The sequence below is a fragment of the Pelodiscus sinensis genome, chromosome 7, assembly GCF_049634645.1.
Source record: "Pelodiscus sinensis isolate JC-2024 chromosome 7, ASM4963464v1, whole genome shotgun sequence".
NCBI classification, from domain to species: Eukaryota; Metazoa; Chordata; order Testudines; family Trionychidae; genus Pelodiscus; species Pelodiscus sinensis.
The window spans coordinates 33,283,975-33,304,230 of NC_134717.1; the positions used below are offsets into that span (position 1 = coordinate 33,283,975).

The window sequence follows — 20,256 nt, forward strand, 5'->3', positions numbered from 1 at the left end:
AATACTTAAAAGTAAGGTCCTGACCACTCATTGAGGAGACTGTAGAATAGTAATAGAGATGTAGCTGTGTTAGTCTGGTCTGGCTGAAACAAAAGACAGGACTACGCAGCACTTTAAAGACTAACAAGATGGTTTATTAGGTGATGAGCTTTCGTGGGCCAGACCCACTTCAGATTAAATTGTGGAAGATATGCCAATTTTCTTCCACAATTTGATCTGAGGAAGTGGGTCTGGCCCACGAAAGCTCATCACCTAATAAACCATCTTGTTAGTCTTTAAAGTGCTGCGTAGTCCTGTCTTGAGGAGACTGTGGTACTCTTAAGTGTAAGGTTTGGCCAGTCTAAATCCCAACCTGGTAATATTCTGCCTCCTTGATTTTCCCCTATGGTTTTAAAGCATTACTCATTTCCTATCCTAACAGGAGCTATTACTTAATCATGTTGTGAGCTATTAAACTGCAGTATTTTGTTTATCAGTTTGTAATGAAAGCTACTAAGCTAGATTCACTTGGAAGTGTATGCTAGCAGAAACCACATCAATGGAAAGTCTGCCATGGGAGGTGAAGGGACTAGTGCAGCGCAAGAGATGGGTAGGATGGTTGATAGATGAACTGAACTGGTGCTTCTGCTGAACCCCAAGGGGAGGTTAAAGCTACCCTCCCCTTATAGAAACCTGAGGAAAGGCGGTAGTTCAGTGGGCAAGGTGGAGCAGACAAGCGGCAAGTTGCATTTCTTTACGCTAGTGGGATAAATTTGGCCCATCAGGTAAATATAAAATCAGACACTCATTCTAAAATGCATTTCTAATCTCCTAATATCCAAGTGTAATAATGTGTAGGAAAAGTTAACATATATTATTAGAGGTTAGGAATTAAAAAAAGCAAATAATCTTGTTGCATGAAATTCTAATCTCTACGGGTGCTTCTACACAGCAGGGTTTAATTCAAAATAAGCTACGCAAGTTGAGCTACGTCAATTGCGTAGGTTATTTTGAAATAGCTTATGTTGCTGGGAGTTTCCTCTAAGCCCTCACCAAAATTTTAAGTGCTAAGAGAAAATGTTCTTTGGAGATTATCCAAATTAAAATTTTGAAAAGCCCATAGCTTATTTCAAAATTGGGAGCATCTACACAGCAGTTATTTCGAAATAAAGTGTTCTTCCTTCAACTTCCCTTACTCCTTGTACAATGAGGGTTACAGGGGTCGGAGTAAGAAGTCCTCTAGCTTGACAGTATTTCGACATTATTTCAAAATAACTACCTGCTATGTAGACGCGGACTATGTTCTTTCAAAATAACACTAGTTATTTTGAAATAATGTTGCTGTGTAGACGTACCCTAAAAGAGCCTAGAAAGATCACAAAGATTTTGGAAATCAACTGCTGAAAATTATGGTTATAAGAAACGATAGTTATGACAGTAGAAACTTACACCATGGCTTGATAGCCCAAGCCACAGAGGATATCCATCACGCTTTACAATATCTTCCAAAAACAGCTGTTGTGATTCACTGTGAATGCTGACTAAATCACTTCCATTCTGTTTGCATTCTCTTAATGCTTGATACCAGGTTATTTTCTTCTGAAGGATCCTGTATGTGCTATTTCCATGTGATATAGATTTAGGCAACGGAGGTTTGCTCTCTCTGGACCCTATTTCAAGATTAAGATCACATTAAATGCTACATACTTCATTCAAGTTATTAGAAATATGTGGAAGATATTAAAACACATCCATCTATAACAACCCAATTCAAGAACTGAAGTGTTCAATACAAATTATTTTAAAAAAGATAATGAACATCCCTTATATTGTATGATGGGAGAAAGAGGTGGAGGCACACAACCCAACATCCATCCTACTGCCAGAGGGCTTCATCCTGCAACTGAAATAAATGAGAATTTTGCCAAATGACTTAAATGGGAGTAGATGCAGGGTCTTCATTGGGATTCCTGTCTGTGGAAGGTTTGCAGTACTAGGCCTTCAAGTTAACTTTACATCGCTAGCCTCGCCTCTGAAACTTTGTGACAGTAATTCTGGATATTACTTACCCATTTCAATTTTACAGGAAAGAATACTATGTTGATTAAATTGAAGAGCTTGCCAACTTAGGGTACGATTGTAAATATCCCAAAACCCATCCAGATTTACTCCAGCAAAAAACTGATTCTTCTTTACATTAGGTCTTCCCTGTCTCCAGTTATTGTAAAACAGAGGAGTTTCATCATACCATTTTAGCAAATTATCTGTGGAAAATATGAAAAAGTTTCTATATTTAGCATTCAGCAAAGTGAGGATATTTTAAGAAATGTAAAAATTATCTGCACACACAGATGGTGTGTTCGTGAGCAGTATTAATAAAACACTCACTTTAGATCAGAAAGCCTGTCATTACCTTTTTTATTTTTTTTTATGTTGCTGGGAGTTTCCTCTAAGCCCTCACCAAAATTTTAAGTGCTAAGAGAAAATGTTCTTTGGAGATTATCCAAATTAAAATTTTGAAAATCCAAATTACAAAAACCCAATCAAACCATACCATAGGTGCCTAGCAAGTAAACTAGTACTATATTCTGAAGAAATTAATAGCTATAACTGGGAAGCAGGGATGTTAGGTTAACCCCGTAAGCCTCAACCCTTAATGGAGGCTTAAGGGATCACTCTTAATGAGTGAGGTTTACCTGTATGGTTAACTTATAAGAGCTAGAGCAGCAGGGTACTCCAGCCCTGTGGGGCCTGTTTTGGGCAGGTGGAGCAGCCCTTGTCCATAGCGGGCCCAGGGCACACCATGGTCAGGGACTCTCCAACTCAGCTAGAGTAGCCCCGGTCTGCAGCTGGGGGCCACTCCAGCCCCCCTCCTCTGTTTAACTGGTTTAACTTAACTTTTAACTGGTGAGCCAATTAAAAATGGGATTTTACATCCGTATTGGGAAGCAGAACCTCTTGAATTCTATCCAGGTTATGATACACATTCCCACTCTAGCTTACTGTCTCTGCCTTGTTTTCACATTTTATAAAATGGAGATAGCCAAGACACTGTTTTCTGCAATTCCTTAACTGCAGTTTCCCAGAAAATCCTTCCCTCACTGCAATAAGGTGCTCTAGAATTTAAGATTTCTTCCCTTAAAAAAAAAAAAAAAATAGATGTTACCAGCCTATGAAAATTATTTTTAAAATAAGAGTGTAACTGATAGGCTATGTCTACACAGCAGTGTCATTTCCGAAGAACATAGTGTGAGTCTACACATCAAGCCCATTATCTCAAATTAATTCAAAATAATGAGCTACTTACTCGGATTTCTGTAACACTCATTTCATGAGTTAGGAAAATCAGGAGAAGAGTGCTCTATTTCAAAATAACTGCTGTATAAACAGCTTATTTTGACTTTTGATGCTATTTCAACTTAAACTACACAATTATCTTAAGCTTAATTGCGTAGCTTATTTTGAGTTTAGCCCTGCTGTGTAGATGTGCCCATTGAATGTTGTATTTCTGAGTCTCTACAGAGTCTGGAAATAGCTCTGAGAAGTGTGAACTATCCCATTCATCACAATGAGTTAAGTATTTGAAACCTAAAGATGAAAATGTAAGGCTCCTCCTAAAAATCAGATCTTTGCATAAGCAAAGAGCCCCTTAAGTTCCAACCCTGTTAACTACTCTACAGCTGTGGTTTTCAAAGTTGGGTCACGGGCCAGCCCAGATAAGCTGCTGGTGGGCCCACAACGTTTCGTTTATCTAAGTGTCCACAGCCACGGATCCTCACAGCTCTCATTGGCTGGAAACACTGAAATGCAGCCAATAGGAGCAGCAGGTAGTGGTGGCCCAGGCCATGTCACTTCCCACGGCTCCCCTTGGCTAGAAACAGTCAACTGAAGCAAATGGGAGCACCTAGGCTCAGTGGCTATGGACACTTAGATAAACGAAGTGTTGTGGGCTCACCAGCAGCTTATCTGGGTGGGCCTGTGACCCAATGCTGAAAACCACTGCTCTGCAGTTTGTTTAAATAGAAATGTCCAGTTAATGCACTTATCCCACAATCCAAAAGTACCTTCTGTGCCACTACTTCAAGGGCTCCAGACTGCTGGAGAATTCAGACACCCTGCTTTAGTATCTACACCCAGAATGAAGCAAAGTACATGGATTCTTGGGATAGTGTGTGTGTGGGGGGGGGGGGGGGGGGGGGGCGAAGGGAGGAAGGGGGAAAAATCACTGATCTGCTTCACTGAGATGTTGTTCATTCATCTTTATAAAGTGTACTGAAGATGAAAAGCACTATTATTCTAACAGAAAAATTGCAGAAAATTTACTGCACTTAATAGAGAAAGCAGGATTGGTCACAAGCTGCAGGGAACTTCAGAAGTTTGTAACTCAGTCCAGGCTTGAAATTCTAAGGTACTGAACACCCAAACTTCCACTAATGTCAACGGGGGTGGTGGATGCTTGTTAACTCTAAATCAGGCCCATGTATACTGCTAAAAATGTCACCACAGGTCATTGTGCTCTTTTTAAATCCTATCTTTTAGTAAAGACAACAACCTGGATTAAGCAGACAGTTGATAAACATCACAAGAACCAACTAAAAGTGTCCGGTTATTTTCCTCTAAAAATATAAATGAAAATATATGGCAGTTATAAGCATTACTTGTACTTTTATGGTATGTTGTGCTATCCAAGTACAGTAATACTCCAATAGTCGGGCATCCAGTTATCCGGCATCAACTGGAACCTGGAACTGCTCAGGTCAGCCACTCTCATGGCCAGGCCGCTGCGAACCGCATATGCGCTCACGGGTCCACGTGCTAGCAGCTGGCCATTGAGCATAGATAGTTGCTTTGGGACCCAGACATAAGGTTGGGGGAAAAGGGGGATTGGGTGACAGCAGGGAGGGGAGGCGTCTGGCTCTGGGGAAGGGAAGGGGAGGGGAGGTGGATTGGGTTGTGCATGGCATCCCGGACAGCTCATTAAAAAGCTGGCTGCTCAGCGCACTTGCCCCAGTGCCTGGAGGGAGACGTGCGGCTGTGTCGGCAGCTTCAGGACCCAAGCATAAGGGAGGGGGAGAACGACTGGGTTGGGAGTATGCCCCTTTTAATACCTCCTGGTATTCTGGCACATCGGATACTCCGACACCACCTAGGTCCCAAAGGTGCCGGATTATCGGAAGTCTACTGTATGTAATAAATCTATTAATTTAATTATAGGAAATAAACACAATTTTATTAATAAAAAAAATCTTACCATTGTCGTCATAAATTACACCCAACCATACCCATGTTGCTAGGCCGCTGAAAGAATAAAGCTGCTCAACAACAAAGTTATTTTCTTCCTCATTTCTAATATTCAAGACATATGCATCTGAATCTGGTGAAACAATTTTTAAAATAACAATTAGTCTATTTTATAACAAGTTGATCTGCCACTTACAAAACAAATTATGCTTTGATTGCCAATTTTTAAATAATTACCATACACCCCCCAAAACATTCTGAAAGGACAGGCAACATGTCAGCCAATGAAAATATTAGGAAAAATTAATATTTTTTCAAAAACCCATGTCAATCCTGCCTACTCTGAGCAGTCTGTGGAGAAGTGTAGGATTTTAACTTCTAAAGTAGTCAGCTACACTTTTCAGGAGCACTACATACACTTAACGTATTTGTCATCTAAAGAAGTAGGTCATGCCCATGAAAGCACATGATACTATTTATATATTTTTGGTTAGTGTCTAAGGTGCTACAGACCATTGTTGGTTTGTTTGTTTTTTTTAGTTACAGACTATAATGGCTACCCCTAAGACTTAAAAAGAAGTACCTTTTGGATATAGCTACAAAGCAAAGAGAAACCCATCACTGGCCCCTGCCAGCTGAATCGGACTCATTGAGATGCAGGCTGTGAAGGCGTTCCATTACTGTGTAGATTTCCAGGCTCACACTGAGCCCAAGCTCTAGGACTTTGTTGAGTGGGACACTGCAGTGAAACAGCCCTGCAACCTGAGTCCCACAACCCAAGTTAGCTGGCATGAACCAGCCGTGAGTTTTCTCTTTATTGTGCAGATACCTTTTCTATATTAAAAATTGGCCCTTCCATTTTAAAAGAGGTACAACTGTATCTGCTATCTCTCAAATGCTTCCTAGACTGTATCTCCACAATTTGTCAGTTTCTGTACAAGCAGCTTAAGAGACGCTGTCAATTTGAAATCTATTTAAAAGTAGTACTTACTTATTTTCTTGCATAAATGGTGGGCTTCTTGTGATTTCATTTCTTGCCACCTATCCTTTGTTATCATGAAAGTGTAACAACTATTTTGAAATGATATCCATGGTGTATTTTTAAACTTATGTGGACATTTAATTTGCTCAGCAATTTGTTTTTTTTCAGTGTTATCTGAGGGGGGGAAAAAAAAAAAGACTCTCTTACGTCATGCACAATTTTAAAATAAGAGAGCTCATTTCTCACAGCAAATTACCATGTAAAATGAAAATCTGTTACCAATTTAAAGTTAGTAAATTTAAATAAACTTAGTAGTATCATCTGACACAGCTAATATGTAAGTAGCATTGTTCCCAGTCTTCTCAGAGCAGTGGTATTTCCATAAACTTAAAGATGGCAAAAAGCAATGATTTTATGAAATGCAATATGCAAATACCTTAAAGAAAACTTAACACAGGAAATCTTTCAGGTTAAATAGTTTTAGGGGAACAAATACATATACTAAAAAACAGAACAAGTATTATCTAGCAACAACTTTTGTATATGGCAATCTTGAAAGGGTAAATTCCAATCTTGGGGCACCATGTAGTTCCCATTGAAGTTAATGAGACTACTCCTATAGCAGTTCAGACTGCAAGAATCAACTTGTTAATTATGCCATAATCATATGGAATTTCCAGATGCAATTTAGTATTTAAAGCAAAAGCCCATATCATGCACATCCACAGAAAGGGCGGTCTGACGGGGAAGAAAGCTGTGAAGATCTCCTTGGAGGGATCTCCTCACATTGGCCTTTTTTTTTGTTTTTAATGTTTCTTTGTTTTTTTTAAAGCGATTCCACACCCCTGCCACTATCCTTCACCAAACTTAGAAGATCACTAGGAACCTCTCCTTAGGGTGTATTGTTCTACTTGGAACAATTTTTATGAGCCTGGAGAAGGCTCAATTTGCACCTCCCAATTTGATCTCCACTTACTACTCCTTCCACCTATCTCCCCCCACCAGCATGGACAAAGTGGTTTCCACAAGGTCCACAGGTGGGGCACAGATGGTGCAAGGAGTACAGAAAGCCATGTACAGAGGGTGTCCTCATTGGGCAGATCTGGAGGGCACAATCTAGATCAGAGGTCTCCGATCTTTTTAAGCATGAGATCACTTTTTCAATTTAAGTGCAATTCAAGATCTACCTCAAACCCAAATACCTTTGCCCCGTCTCCCTCTTGCTCCTTCTCCAAGGTCCTTCTCCTGCTCACTCCATAATCTCTGCCACCCACATCCTCCTTCACTTTTACTAGGCTGGAGCAAAGGGTTGGGGTGCAGGCTCTGGCCTTGGATTAAGGGATCTGGAGCATGAGAGAGGCTCTGAGCTGAACCTGGGGCAGGCAGTTGGAGTACCGCTGGGGGTTTTAGGTGCAGGCTCTGGGAGGGCATTTAGGTGTAGGGGTGCTCGGGGCTAGGACGGGAGCTCGGGGTGCAGGAGGGGGTTCATGGCTGGGGTAGGGTTTTGGGATGTGGGCTCCATTTGGGCACGGATTACCTCAGGTGGCTCCTGGTCAGTGGTGCAGTGGGACTAAGGCAGGCTCAGCCCTGCCCTGGCCCTGCACCACTCCCAAAAGCAGCCAGCAAACTCCCTCCCAAGTCCAGTTGTGCCCCCTCTCTGCTCTGTGGAGATAGGATACAGAGTGGGAGAGGGGGCACCTTGACATCAGTGCCCCTCCTTTCCCTCCGCTGGCCTGCAGAGCAAGCAGGAGGCTCCTGAGGGGACAGCTCCAAAGCAAAGGGTAGGAGATGTGCAGATGAAGTGTGAGCACTTGATAGCCTCTTGGCCAAACCAGTCAGAATCACCTGTCAGAGGCTCCAAGATCTATCAGTAGATCCTCATCTACAGGTTGGTGATCAATAATCTAGGTCAACTCAGCAACCCTGAATACATCACTAAATAATCACACAGTACTTGAGTAACTTTTTCAGGTGTGTACATAGCTCATTTCCAAGGCACCAGCAGATTTTGTAGTATATAAAAACATATAAAAAACATATTGTCTATGTTAATATATATAAATGGAACATTTTTATTTAAAAATAATTATAAAACATTTTTGTTACTTAGTTTTACTATATATATTACTTATGAAAGCTGGGGTTTTAAAAAATAAAATTTAAAAAACCCAGTATACATACTTCTTGGCAAGTAGCAAATAGCACCTGGATTTTCAGAGAAACATTCAGAAGTTTTCCAGAATCCATCAACATCCAAAAACACGCATTCTTCACTTGTTTTGTCGTCTTCTTCAGACCAGCGACTAAAATTAACGTTCTTTCCATCTGCCCAGGTATAATGTTTTCCATCCTAGCATCATACAAATAAAAGATAAGAGCTTACACACTGAAATAAACCTTGGAATATCAAATCACGTAATACTATATTTCTACTGCATGAAATCCTTTGTTCAGTTAGAATTATAGGTGCTCAGCAGTTCTTAGGATTTGGTCTCCTGCTACAACAATAAATAAAGTTTTTCTATTGAAAGAAACTATATGTCAACTACTGTGGATTGCAAATAACAAAACTTACATGTTAGAGACACAAGGTGGGTGAGGTAATATCTTTTATTGGTCCAATTTACATTTGTTGGTGAGAGAGATGAGCTTTCAAGTTTACACAGGTCTACTCTGTAAACATGAAAGTTTGGCGATCACCAACATAAAAAATACCAAGTTTTTCTTCCCTGTTTTTCATGGAATATTCTATGGACCGCAGCAGAAGTGGGAGAGTTGCAATGTCATAGGTGCCAAGCAAGTGAAACCCTAAGTGAAAATTTTTTATTCAGGCTATTTAAAACTTAGCTATTAAAAACAAGCAAAAAGCAATCTAAGTCAAACATCCATAAATGGTTGGAAGAAAAGATGTTTGTTAAAGATTCAGCACCCACTCATACATCCATGCCTCACACTCTGTAATTAACAGAGGAGGAAGCTCCTAATACAGACTGAGAATTTCCAAGAAACACAGGAGAAATAAGGCTTGACAACATATCATTTTATTAAAAAAAAATTACATTTGCACAACTTTTCTCCGTTAAGAAACCAAAAAAAAAGTACTAACCTCCTTAAGATTTAAAATAAGTTTTCACAATATATTTCCAACAGTTTTTAAGCAGTTCCTGATTTAGACTTTTTAAAAAGATTTTGGTTGGCCCTTCTTTGCCCCAGAATTTCAAGTGACAACAGCACTTATAAAATCATTAACAACAGAGGGGCAAAGAAGATGCAAGGATATAATCTGCTGCTCATATAAAATATGTTTCTCCATCGTAAAACCTGAGGAGCACAATCTCCTCTCAAACAATCCATTAATGGGAAGTTCAACACTTGAATATGCACCCCAGATAATTGAAAATTTAGTATATAACCCTGAGCATTAGAGCTGGTTGACCTCCTAATAGATCTCCCCAACCTCAAGATGGGGCTCTACAACTGAAAACAAATGCCACTGGAAACCTCTATTTAAAAATAACCCAGTCATTTTCAATTTCATTGTTTTCCTAGTCATTCCTTTACTATTCCAGCTGATTCTGAAAATGGATCTAAAGAGGGATGCAGAGGGGAAGGGGAAATAAAACTTACATCTGTGCTGGAGAGTCCAATCCACAGTGGGTAATTGTGAATGGCAGCCTGCACAGCAAGAAAAGCCTGTTGGTACTGATCTGTGATGCTAACGAGCTGCATGTTTTTCTGTTTGCACTCTTGCAATGCATCATACCAGGACACATTCTTTAGAATTAATGTGTAATGGACATTTTGATAGGTCAGTGTTTCATTAAGGACTTCCTGTGTCTGGTTATCAGCTGGACCTGTAGGTAAATCAAGAAACAGAAGCATTATGACTTAAGATAAATACAGGCAGTCCCCGGGTTACGTACAAGATAGGGACTGTAGGTTTGTTCTTAAGTTGAATCTGTATGTAAGTCGGAACTGGCGTCCAGATTCAGCCGCTGCTGAAACTGACCGCCAGTTCCGACTTACATACAGATTCAACTTAAGAACCCCAAGCTTCCCCAAGTCAGCTGCTGCTGAAACTGATCAGCGCTGATTCCAGGAAGCCTGGGGCAGAGCAACTCTGCCTCGGGCTTCCTGTAGTCAGCGCTGGTCAGTTTCAGCAGTGGCTGACTTGGAGACGCCTGGGGCAGAGCAGCTGGGGTGCTGCTGGGTTGCTCCAGTAGCACCGCTCCTCGGCGCTACTGGACCAACCCAGCAGCACCCCAGCTGCTCTGCCCCAGGCCTCCTGATTCAGCCACTGCTGAAACTGACCAGCAGCGGCTGAATCAGGACCTGGGGCAGAGCAGCTGGGGTGCTGCCGGGTTGGTCCAGTAGTGCCCAGAGTGGGCGCTGCAGGACCAATCCGCAGCGCCCCAGCTGCTCTGCTCCAGGGTCTAAAACAAAAGCCTGGTCTGCTGGGGGGGGGGGGCACACTAACCGCGCCCTCCCCCCCAGCAGACCAGGGACACGGGGAGCAGAGCTGCAGCGGGGTGCCGCGCCTCTGAGGCTTTGCTCTGGCAAAGTCTCAGAGGCGCGGGACCCCCCCGCTGCCGCCGCTTGAGTCCCGGTGCCTGTGGTCTGCGGGGGACCGTCCCCAGCAGACGACAGGCACCGGGACTCAAGCGGCAGCAGCAGCGGTTCCCCGCGCTTCTGAGGCTTTGCTCTGGCAAAGCCTCAGAAGCGCGGGAACCTGCCCGGTGCCTCTGGTCTGCTGGAGATGGTCTGTAAGTCGGGGACTTCCTGTAATACAAAACATTTTAGTTCTCAGTTTCTTGTGTAAAGCAGCAGCAAAACCTATTCAAATTCCTTTTGGGAAGAGCCATCAAAATAAAATTAAGACAAATTCATAGGTAGTTGTAGATTGCCCTTTTATTATGTCAGAATGGAAAGTATGTCTATGGAAAAATATAAAGCTCTTTTTAAATGTATATGTCCAAATCCCTGTATAAAAGTTTGGTAAAGAGGCAGTAACAGAACTACTGAGCTTTGTGGTCCAGATTCAATTAATTTAACCCACATCAAATTATTAAGGGAAAAAGCATTGTTTGGTGAAATTAGTGTGAAATTGTTGTGATAGCCTTCTGCAGCACTCTGCACAAATACTGTGACAATGTGTATCTCTGAACAAGCTGACACAGATAGGAATGAGTCAAGTCAAAAGGCACCAGATTCATGCTTATGTAAATCTAATAGGCAATAAACCTGGTACAGGCAGCTCTTGCAATGTTCTGATTGGAAGAACAGGCAGAGAGGTAATAGATTTTGTCTCCATAACTTGTGCTCAGTTTCTTGCATAAAACCATCTGATTTGTGTATTGTGCTGGGAGTGGTGAAATTTACAATTTAGGATGGTTTTAATTATCAAATAGTACTAAAATGAACTGAATTAACTATCCCCAACTAAGCGATGCATGCAACTAATAAAAATGCAAACTTTACATAGACGGGGAGCTAGAGCACGTGAATCTAATACATTTCAACAAGCTTATGGGCTAACACCCAAACTAAATTTGGCCCTACAATTTTGTAAAATGTGCATTGGCTTCTAACATAGATGTGTCTAAGAAATAAAAAGGCTTGTCACAGGAAACGGCATGCAAGTGACTGATGGATAGGCTGACAGACCATTTCCAAAAACAGAGCCATAACATTAATTTTATGTTTATGCACAATTTGCAGCTGTCAGTGAATCAGACAGGAGATATGAATGAAACAATGTTTGAACTAGTTCATGGCTGCTGCCAAGTGCTTCTACTTAAGTAAACCGCTTTAAGAGAGAACTGAGAGATCAACAGAGACCTCAGATACTTAAAAGTTTAAGGATAAAGCATTGGGGGGAGGAGGGCAGGGAGATGTACCTTTCTCACAGATAAAAAAAAATATTATTGATGTTTACAAATATAATTATCAGAACATTTTTGAGGTAATAATTAAGTGCCTGAGCTACTGATTCCCTAGTTTCTCCAACACAAGTGGCATGAAAACCTACACATAGGGACAAACTGTAGTTGGTCAAGGATGCCATGGCAGAGTGAAAAAAGTCTCCCCTGCTGCAGCATCCAGAGCTCTGGCAAGGCACAACTACAGTTTCTGCACTCTGAAGAGCTGACCAAGCACTCTTTCCCTGCATCCCTCGAAGTTTAGAAGCTTAGTAACTCAAGAATAATGGGGACCATATTGCAGGAATAACTGTTCTTTCCCTGAATGTTTCATTTTCCTTTTCTGGAGATAAATATATTAAATAGCAGCTGCACTCTTTTATTGGAGTTTTACAAGCATTTTTAATGTTCAGAGCCTTCATCTTAATTTTCTTTAATTATTAATAAAAAATCCCCTTCAGATCTTTCAGATACTCACTTTCCTTCCCTCTCTATAAGGGATAAGGGCTCTCTATATAAAAAAAAGATTTTTCCTGTGGGACAACAGAGTGACGTCATTATGTCATTCTGCATCCCACAGGAACAAGCCCCACCCACCCCCAGCCTGGACCTTTCCAGGGCTCATGTGGAGGGCTGGAGCTGCCCACGGCCTGGCCTTCCTCTTCCCTCCTCTCCCAGCAAACCCAGGGGAAAGCCAGGCCTGGCATGGCTCAGGCCCAGCCCTTCCCAGCGAGGTCATACTGATCTCCGGGGGAAAACCCGCAAGCTGCGAGGCCCTTCCCCTCCCACCAGTGCTTGGGCTGGGGGGCAGGAGCCGCAAGCGGCCCAGCCCTGCAAGCTGCATGGCCCTTCCCCATCTCCCCTCCTCGGGGGGAGAGGTACGGGGAGGGGAAAGGAGGACAAAAGTCTGAGGGGAGGGAGGTGGAAAGGGCCGGGCCAGGTCTGGCCTAATGCGGCTTCAGCCCAGCCCTACCCCCAGGAAGCCGGAGGGGGGAATGGTGTGGCATGGCCTCGGCCAGGAGTGGGGGTTAGGGTTAGGACATGGGGGGGGGGGGCAGGGGAGAGAAAGGTCCTGGGCTGGCAGAGGTAGTGGGAGAAGAAGGGACCTGGGCTGGTGCATTGGGGGGAGAATGGGGGAAGAGGTAAAGGCAAGGGTGGGGGAGGGGAAAGGGGGACAGACAGGTGTGGCTGGGGCCCGGCCTTCCCCAATAACCGGTGGGAGAGCCAATGTTGCTTACCTCCCCACAAGAGGGGGCTTGGTGAGTGTAGTGAGCAGGGGGTGCAGCCCCCTTGTAATTATTTAAAAGAATAATTTATATGTAACTAGCACATTTACCCAGTGTCACTCAGGTCCTTGGAGCGGGGCTCGGCAGGGGGCTGAAAGTGTGGAGGATACAAGTAGTCACGGTTGGGGATGTGGAGGGGCTCTGAGCAGGGGAGTGTGTGTGCAGGAGGATAGGTGTGTGTGTGGTGGGAGGGAGGCTTCCCAAGATTTGTACCAGGCTGCTTGCTCTTGTCCCTATCAGGGACCCAAGCCACAGTGAGGAATGCAGAAAATTGTTCACTTTTCCCTCAATCTCTGATGAAGGGGAACAGCTGGCAATATCTTCATATGAATCTAAAGGGCACCTGGGGAAGGGAGTCTAGAGAGTGGGTCAGTCACAGATGGGGTGGAGAGGGGCAGTGCACCCTTTTCAACTGCATAGTGATTCTGTCTCTTGGTCCTAGCTCTTACCATTTAAGAGGAGTTCTTGGACAAGCAAAACAGACTCACAGACGGACGGACAGACAGGCAGATGCATAAACTCAAACTCAACATGCCCCCAAACTGGGTGCACTGCATATTAAGCTCTTGGCAGTTAAGCAGTAACTAAGGCTTTGCTCAGATTGGGTAATTATCCTGATTCCAGTAATCACTGACCAGCCAACTATATCGCTGCACTGGAGCAATGCCCCCTCTTCAATCCTGAGTATAAACAGAAAAAGCCACACACTGTGCCAGTGGAGGTGACCCTGGCTTGAAGCAAGGGCAAGCTGCACCAATGCAAATTACAGTTCTCTTCATCTATACCGAAGGTTTGTACTCATGTAGCTAAACAAGTGGCTGAAATCCAGCCTATTTTCAAGTGTGGATAAGGGCTCATATCACCCCTTTAGTGTTAAAGCTCACAGGAGATGGTCAAGTGGGATTAAAACTCTGTAGGATTCCCTCATGGAGTTTTGCCCACATTCTGGAAGAGGGGAGTCATTTCCTCCATTACTCACTGAATGAGAAATAGAGCCCATCAGCAAGTTATGTGAGTCCCCAAAATATCCAAAGAAGATCCGATCCATTCGCTTAGATGCCCTGTACTTCATGCCAGCTATTGAGTCCTGGTGCAGCCCCTTCACTCTGACAGTGTGAGTCCATGGGAACTGTGCTATCAGGGCCTTTGCTGCCCATGGCTTTCCCCAAATACCTCTTAATGGGTGTTTCAACTGTGGATGGTGTCATAGAAAATGCTGGTACGGGAAATTCTTCATTCCCTAGAGGGATCCTACCACCATGGAACATCCTTCCTGAGGTAACCTATAGAGGGATATTATGCCTCAGAGGGGCGATGATATCCATGCAGGAATGAATGGGCCTCTGGGCAGGTGGATTTTAGGGGAACAGTCCACCTTACCTGCCTGCTTCTGGCAGAAACCCAAAAAATGCTCACGAACACAAGGAAAGAAATTCCATGTTCCAGCATACGAAGAGTTGGGGTTGTTGAGCATTACACCACACTGGTCGTTTACGTCCTCATCAAACAGCTGAAAACCAGAAAACATGCTTGTCAAGTTCAAAGATACAAGCATTCTTGTGTAAAGACAGCAAATGAAGATCCAGTTAGGAAAATATATATTTCTCTTAGTTACTATGTGCCTATGTAATAGGTATTCAGAACAGAACTACAATGCAAAGCTAGTTTGTTTTGCAATGTTACCTAGTTGCTCGATTGTTTCTTTGTGAAATAAATTACCCGGACCTACTAGATTAAAAATAAATAAATAAATAAAATAAACACAAATTTCTGTTAATCAATTACGTTCCATTATGTTTCATATGCTGCTTCAGGAACAGTGCAGCCGTATTAGTACTGTCCAAAAGCTGTATTAGTACTGTCCCTCTGCTGCCTACATTTTTATGGAATGTGGCACCTAAGCTACATATTGGATATGCAAAGAGACTGAAGATATTTCAATTTTTACATCCCTTTCCATATTAATAATTAGTTTTTAAAAATATATAATCTGAATAAAGATTTGAAGCGTTATTACTGGTCACCATGTACGCCAATTAAGAACACAATATCTTGGTCCTTTGCATGTTTTTTTTCCTGTTTTGTTATTTAAATAGAGTTACCAGAACTTTGACACTTTATATGAAACAGAACATCAGCTCGATTTGTACATTCAAAACACGTAACTTACATCAAGTGGAACCTTCCTTAGCCTTCCTCTCAGCAATGGGTGAAAGTTACTGTACAGCAGCCTACTGCCATCTACCCATTGGTTTTCCTTTGTGCTGAATTTAAATTGCAAACCTATCCAAATATTCTGTTCCAAACCAGGAAGCAAGGATGTTAAAAAATCTGTTGGGCAGAAAAATTAATATTTATGTACTAGGATTTAGATAACCACAGTAAACATCTGAAAAACAACTTGCATAAACACGAAAGAACAAACTCCATTTACGTTAACTTCATTTCCCACCTTACTTTATTAAAATGACTTCTTGAATTTTCAAAGAGTATTAAGTGTTTTGCAGTTTTATCATTCCATCCTTCCCACATCCAACAAGGACAAGGACATTATTTTTTTAAAAATCATTTGAAAGGATTAACATAATAATAGGCGAAAGTCTAACAGAGGGCTAGTGGATGAGTTTAACTTTGTCTCCTCCTTTCCCTGTTCCTGTCATTAACTTTGCCTCCTTGCATTTCCACCCAGATATCAAGAAGGTGCCCCCCTACCACTCTGTAAGGCCTTCTTTTTATTCCTCGCAGAAGCATTAAAGGCAGGTTCCATGCCCTCTCCAGTATGTGGAGAGTTTTACTTGCTTCCTGCATATCTCGCTCTGACCATACATGCCTCTAAAACAGAACCACTTATTGAATATGTGCCTGATTTACTCCACCAAGTATCAAAGAAAGTCTGGTGGAAGAGGGAGAGAGTGAATCAATTCCAACTCAAAATGCTTTTTCTCAGGAATCACCAGCCACTTTGCTCTCTTTGGCAATGCCAACTATTGGGTGAGGTGAGCCGTGCTTAATTTGTGGCAGGGTTTGCAAAGGTCTGCACTTTTAGGGTTGGGAGTTCATAGCGTTGGAACCTCTGGGCTTGCTGCATCAGTTATGAATATAAAATAATTGCTTAACCCACAGCACTGAATTGCTTGAACTTCAGCACCTCTCATTACAAATTAATCACTGAATGTTAGTTAAGACATTAAGAACTAGCTACTTGCTATATGTTAGGAAAGGCTAGCTTGGAGTTAGCTACTCACTATAAGTCAGCTAACTCCAGGCTCGTCTCAAGCTCTTTCTCTAAACTAGACAAACCCATTAAAGGTTAAAACTTCTCAGGGTTAGTCACTATGTGAAAGTCAGCTACAGAGAGGGCCACAGAATAGGAGACATGGAGGAAGGAAGAGGTGGTTACCTGAGTTATGGCAAAGCTGTCTCTTTCACCATAGCTTTGACATTGCACTGACTTGCCTGACAGAAATCTGTCACCAGGACTAAATCTAAATATTAATTATGCTAAATATCCTTCAAGCAATTGAAATGAAGTTGATTTTACCTATGAAAGCTCATGATCCTATATATTTGTCTGTCTCTAAGGTGCCATGGGACTTGTTGTTTTCCATTTATACAATCATGCTAAGAAATATTTGAAGCATAATATGGTTTTCTAGGGCTAAAAGAGTTCTGAATTGCTCCAGTCTCAGTCGTTTGAGTTTCAGTGTGGGTCCATCCCAATGCTGTGACAGAGTAGCAAACTGCTCTTCCATTGTGCACTGTTAATTGCTGAAGTGGCCTGCTCTGTCTACATTCTATATTCCACTGCACTGAATTGACTTGGCCAGAGGTCACTGAACTATACAAATAATGCTACACAAAGTGGAGCTCTGTTGTAAGCTACTTCTTCAGACATATTTGTAGGCAACTACCCACACACTATGCACAAATACAAATGTGTGAACAGATGTGTTTCTCAGTAGGTAAGTAGAATCATAGAATCCTAGAATACTAGGACTGGAAGGGACCTCGAGAGGTCATTGAGTCCAGTCCCCTGCCCTCATGGCAGGACCCAGTACTGTCTAGACCAGTGTTTCTTAAACTATGTTCCGCGGAACACTGGTGTTCCGTGAACAACTCGCAGGTGTGCCACAACCTCTTTTTTTTTTATTCTGACAAGAATTTTTTTTTTTTTTAAGAAAATTTTCATAGGTGTGCCAAATAAAAAAAAAAATTGTTTGGTGTTCTGTGGTCTCAAAAAGTTTAAGAAACACTGTTCTAGACCATCCCTGATAGACATGTATCTAACCTACTCTTAAATATCTCCAGAGATGGAGATTCTACAACCTCCCTGGGCAATTTATTTCAGTATTTAACCACCCTGACAGTTAGGAATTTTTTCCTAATGTCCAACCTAAGCCTCCCTTGCTGCAGTTTAAGCCCATTGCTTCTTGTTCTATCCTCAGAAGCTAGGAAGAACAATTTTTCTCCCTCCTCGTGACACCCTTTTAGATACCTGAAAACCACTATCATGTCCCTTCTCAATTTTCTCTTTTCCAAACTAAACAAGCCCAATTCTTTCAGCCTTCCTTCATAGGTCATGTTCTCTAGACCTTTAATCATTCTTGTTGCTCTTCTCTGGACCCTCTCCAATTTCTCCACATCTTTCTTGAAATGTGGTGCCCAGAACTGGACACAATACTCCAACAGAGGACTAGTCAGCGCAGAGTAGAGCGGAAGAATGACTTCTTGTGTCTTGCTCACAACACACCTGTTAATGCATCCTAGAATCATGTTTGCTTTTTTTGCAACAGCATCACACTGTTGACTCATATTTAGCTTGTGGTCCACTATAACCCCTAGATCCCTTTCTGCCATACTCCTTCCTAGACAGTTGCTTCCCATTGTGTATGTGAGAAACTGATTGTTCCTTCCTAAGCGGAGCACTTTGCATTTATCTTTCTTAAACTTCATCCTGTTTACCTCAGGCCATTTCTCCAATTTGTCCATATCATTTTGAATTATGACCCTATCCTCCAAAGCAGTTACCAGCATAGAGAGTACGCTTATTAAGTTTGCAGATGATACCAACCTGGGAGAGGTTGTATCTAAATCATTGATGAAGATATTGAACAGACCCGGTCCCAAAACAGACCCCTGTGGAGCCCCACTTGTTATACCTTTCCAGCAGGATTGTGAACCGTTAATAACTACTCTGTGAGAACGGTTATCCTGCCAGTTATACACCCACCTTATAGTAGCCCCGACTAAGGTAGTCAGACACATCTAGACATCTATCTGAAGCCAATATCTTCTCTTCCCTGCATTTACTTCAAAAGGGTTTTAACTTCTGAAGTAAAGTTTGGGAACCACTTCAGACATGGCCAGTGTTCCTCTAATTTTTTATGTCCACATGTGGAATGAATTGTTATGTGCTCGAATATGGAGGTGATATGCAACACATAATATCCATATTAGCGATCACCACAAAATTTATTCTGCACATGGATAGTGTGTTGCTGGAGTGGGTCAAGGGCTTAAGACTGTGGGAGGAGGCCTAGGGCACAGGGCTGGCATGTGGGGGATGAGGGCTCCATCGGGGGTGCAGGTTCTGGGGCATGGCCAGGATACAGGATTTGTGGTGCAAGAGGGGGGGATCAGGGCTGGTGTGTGAAGAGATGAGAGGGAAGTGAGTGTTCCAGATGGGGGTGTGGGCTCTAGGGTGAGATAGGGATGAGGAGTTTGGAGGGGGTACAGGCTGTCTGGGGACAGAAAACTATTCCCAGCCCTCTCTCACTGTAGAAGCTTGAGGCCAGGTAAGAAGCACCGCTCCACAGCCACAGCAACTCCTCTGGGGTCTAGGGCCTCTCCATAGCCCTGGCATGTCTGGGCGGGGGCTGGGAAAGAGGCACCTCTCCCCCAGCCACAGCAAGTGTGGGGCAGCTCTGTACTGGGGCCAGTGGGCAGAGGCTCCTCTCCCCATCACAGCAGATCCAGGGTTTCAAGCACTGCAGTCTTGAGACCTGGGGTTTAATAGGCAGCAGAATGGCTACACAGCTTAGAGGCAATTAGAAGAAACTTAGGGCATGGCCCCTCCACTCTTCATACACCTCTGATCATTTTTATAAATTTCTAATTCTCTTCACACAGAGGGATTAAAAAAAGAGAAATTGGTTTTGAACTGGTTCCTTTCCCTTTTCTAAGTTTGGTCCAGTCTGTGTACAACTTTCCCATTCTGTAGCAGGCAGAATTCTTCTTACACAGTGCAAACAATTAAAGGCATTAGTAATAGGTTTTTATTTTGTTGTGAATTTTTAGATTTTTTTTAGTAAGACTCAAGTAATTAAATGATTTTTACAATCTCATTAACACTGCTACTGCTGAATGATTCTGTGCAGTTCTTCTGCATAAACGGGAAGAGACATGACATATTATTAAGGGCTGTATAGTGTACAGAGCCTTGAATTTACCATCATACCTTGTTCAGCTTGGCTTGAGATTGATGGAAGAGTGCCTCCCAAAGTTTCACATTTTTCATTGGCATCTTTAAATTTTAAAAATCGGTGCTCTATTTTTAGAAAACACTGCAAAATAAAAATGGTAAAGGCTTATGCAATGTAGCAGGAGTTCACTTTCTCTCTGAAATGTATCTTATACATAATTCAATGACCCTAAATCCCCACACCTTACTTCTCTCACTTCCTGTGGAAAAGTATTGGAAATACAATTATAGATAATGCATTCAGGCTGTGATTCAGCAAGATGCCTTTAACCAAGCGACTATCCCTTTAAGGATAGTAGGGACTAAGAGTCAGTCAATCCTGTTTTCCTTTATGAATCCTAGGACTTCTGGAGCAGATGATGGCCTACA

At 42.4% G+C, this 20,256-nt stretch overlaps 1 protein-coding gene across 2 annotated transcripts in view; it reads right to left on the bottom strand.

Moving 5' to 3' along the window:
* Positions 1–20,256, bottom strand: part of LOC102461834 (secretory phospholipase A2 receptor) — a 191,163-nt gene that overhangs the window by 12,167 nt on the left and 158,740 nt on the right. For both annotated transcript variants that reach the window (XM_075933483.1, XM_075933486.1), the window contains 9 exons: positions 19,864–19,969; positions 15,577–15,737; positions 14,787–14,916; positions 9,830–10,056; positions 8,384–8,552; positions 6,212–6,376; positions 5,231–5,353; positions 2,049–2,243; positions 1,429–1,649 (listed from right to left, as the gene is read on the bottom strand). In XM_075933483.1, the coding sequence (XP_075789598.1) occupies positions 1,429–1,649; positions 2,049–2,243; positions 5,231–5,353; positions 6,212–6,376; positions 8,384–8,552; positions 9,830–10,056; positions 14,787–14,916; positions 15,577–15,737; positions 19,864–19,969 (1,497 nt within the window). The remainder of the gene's footprint in view (positions 1–1,428; positions 1,650–2,048; positions 2,244–5,230; positions 5,354–6,211; positions 6,377–8,383; positions 8,553–9,829; positions 10,057–14,786; positions 14,917–15,576; positions 15,738–19,863; positions 19,970–20,256) is intronic.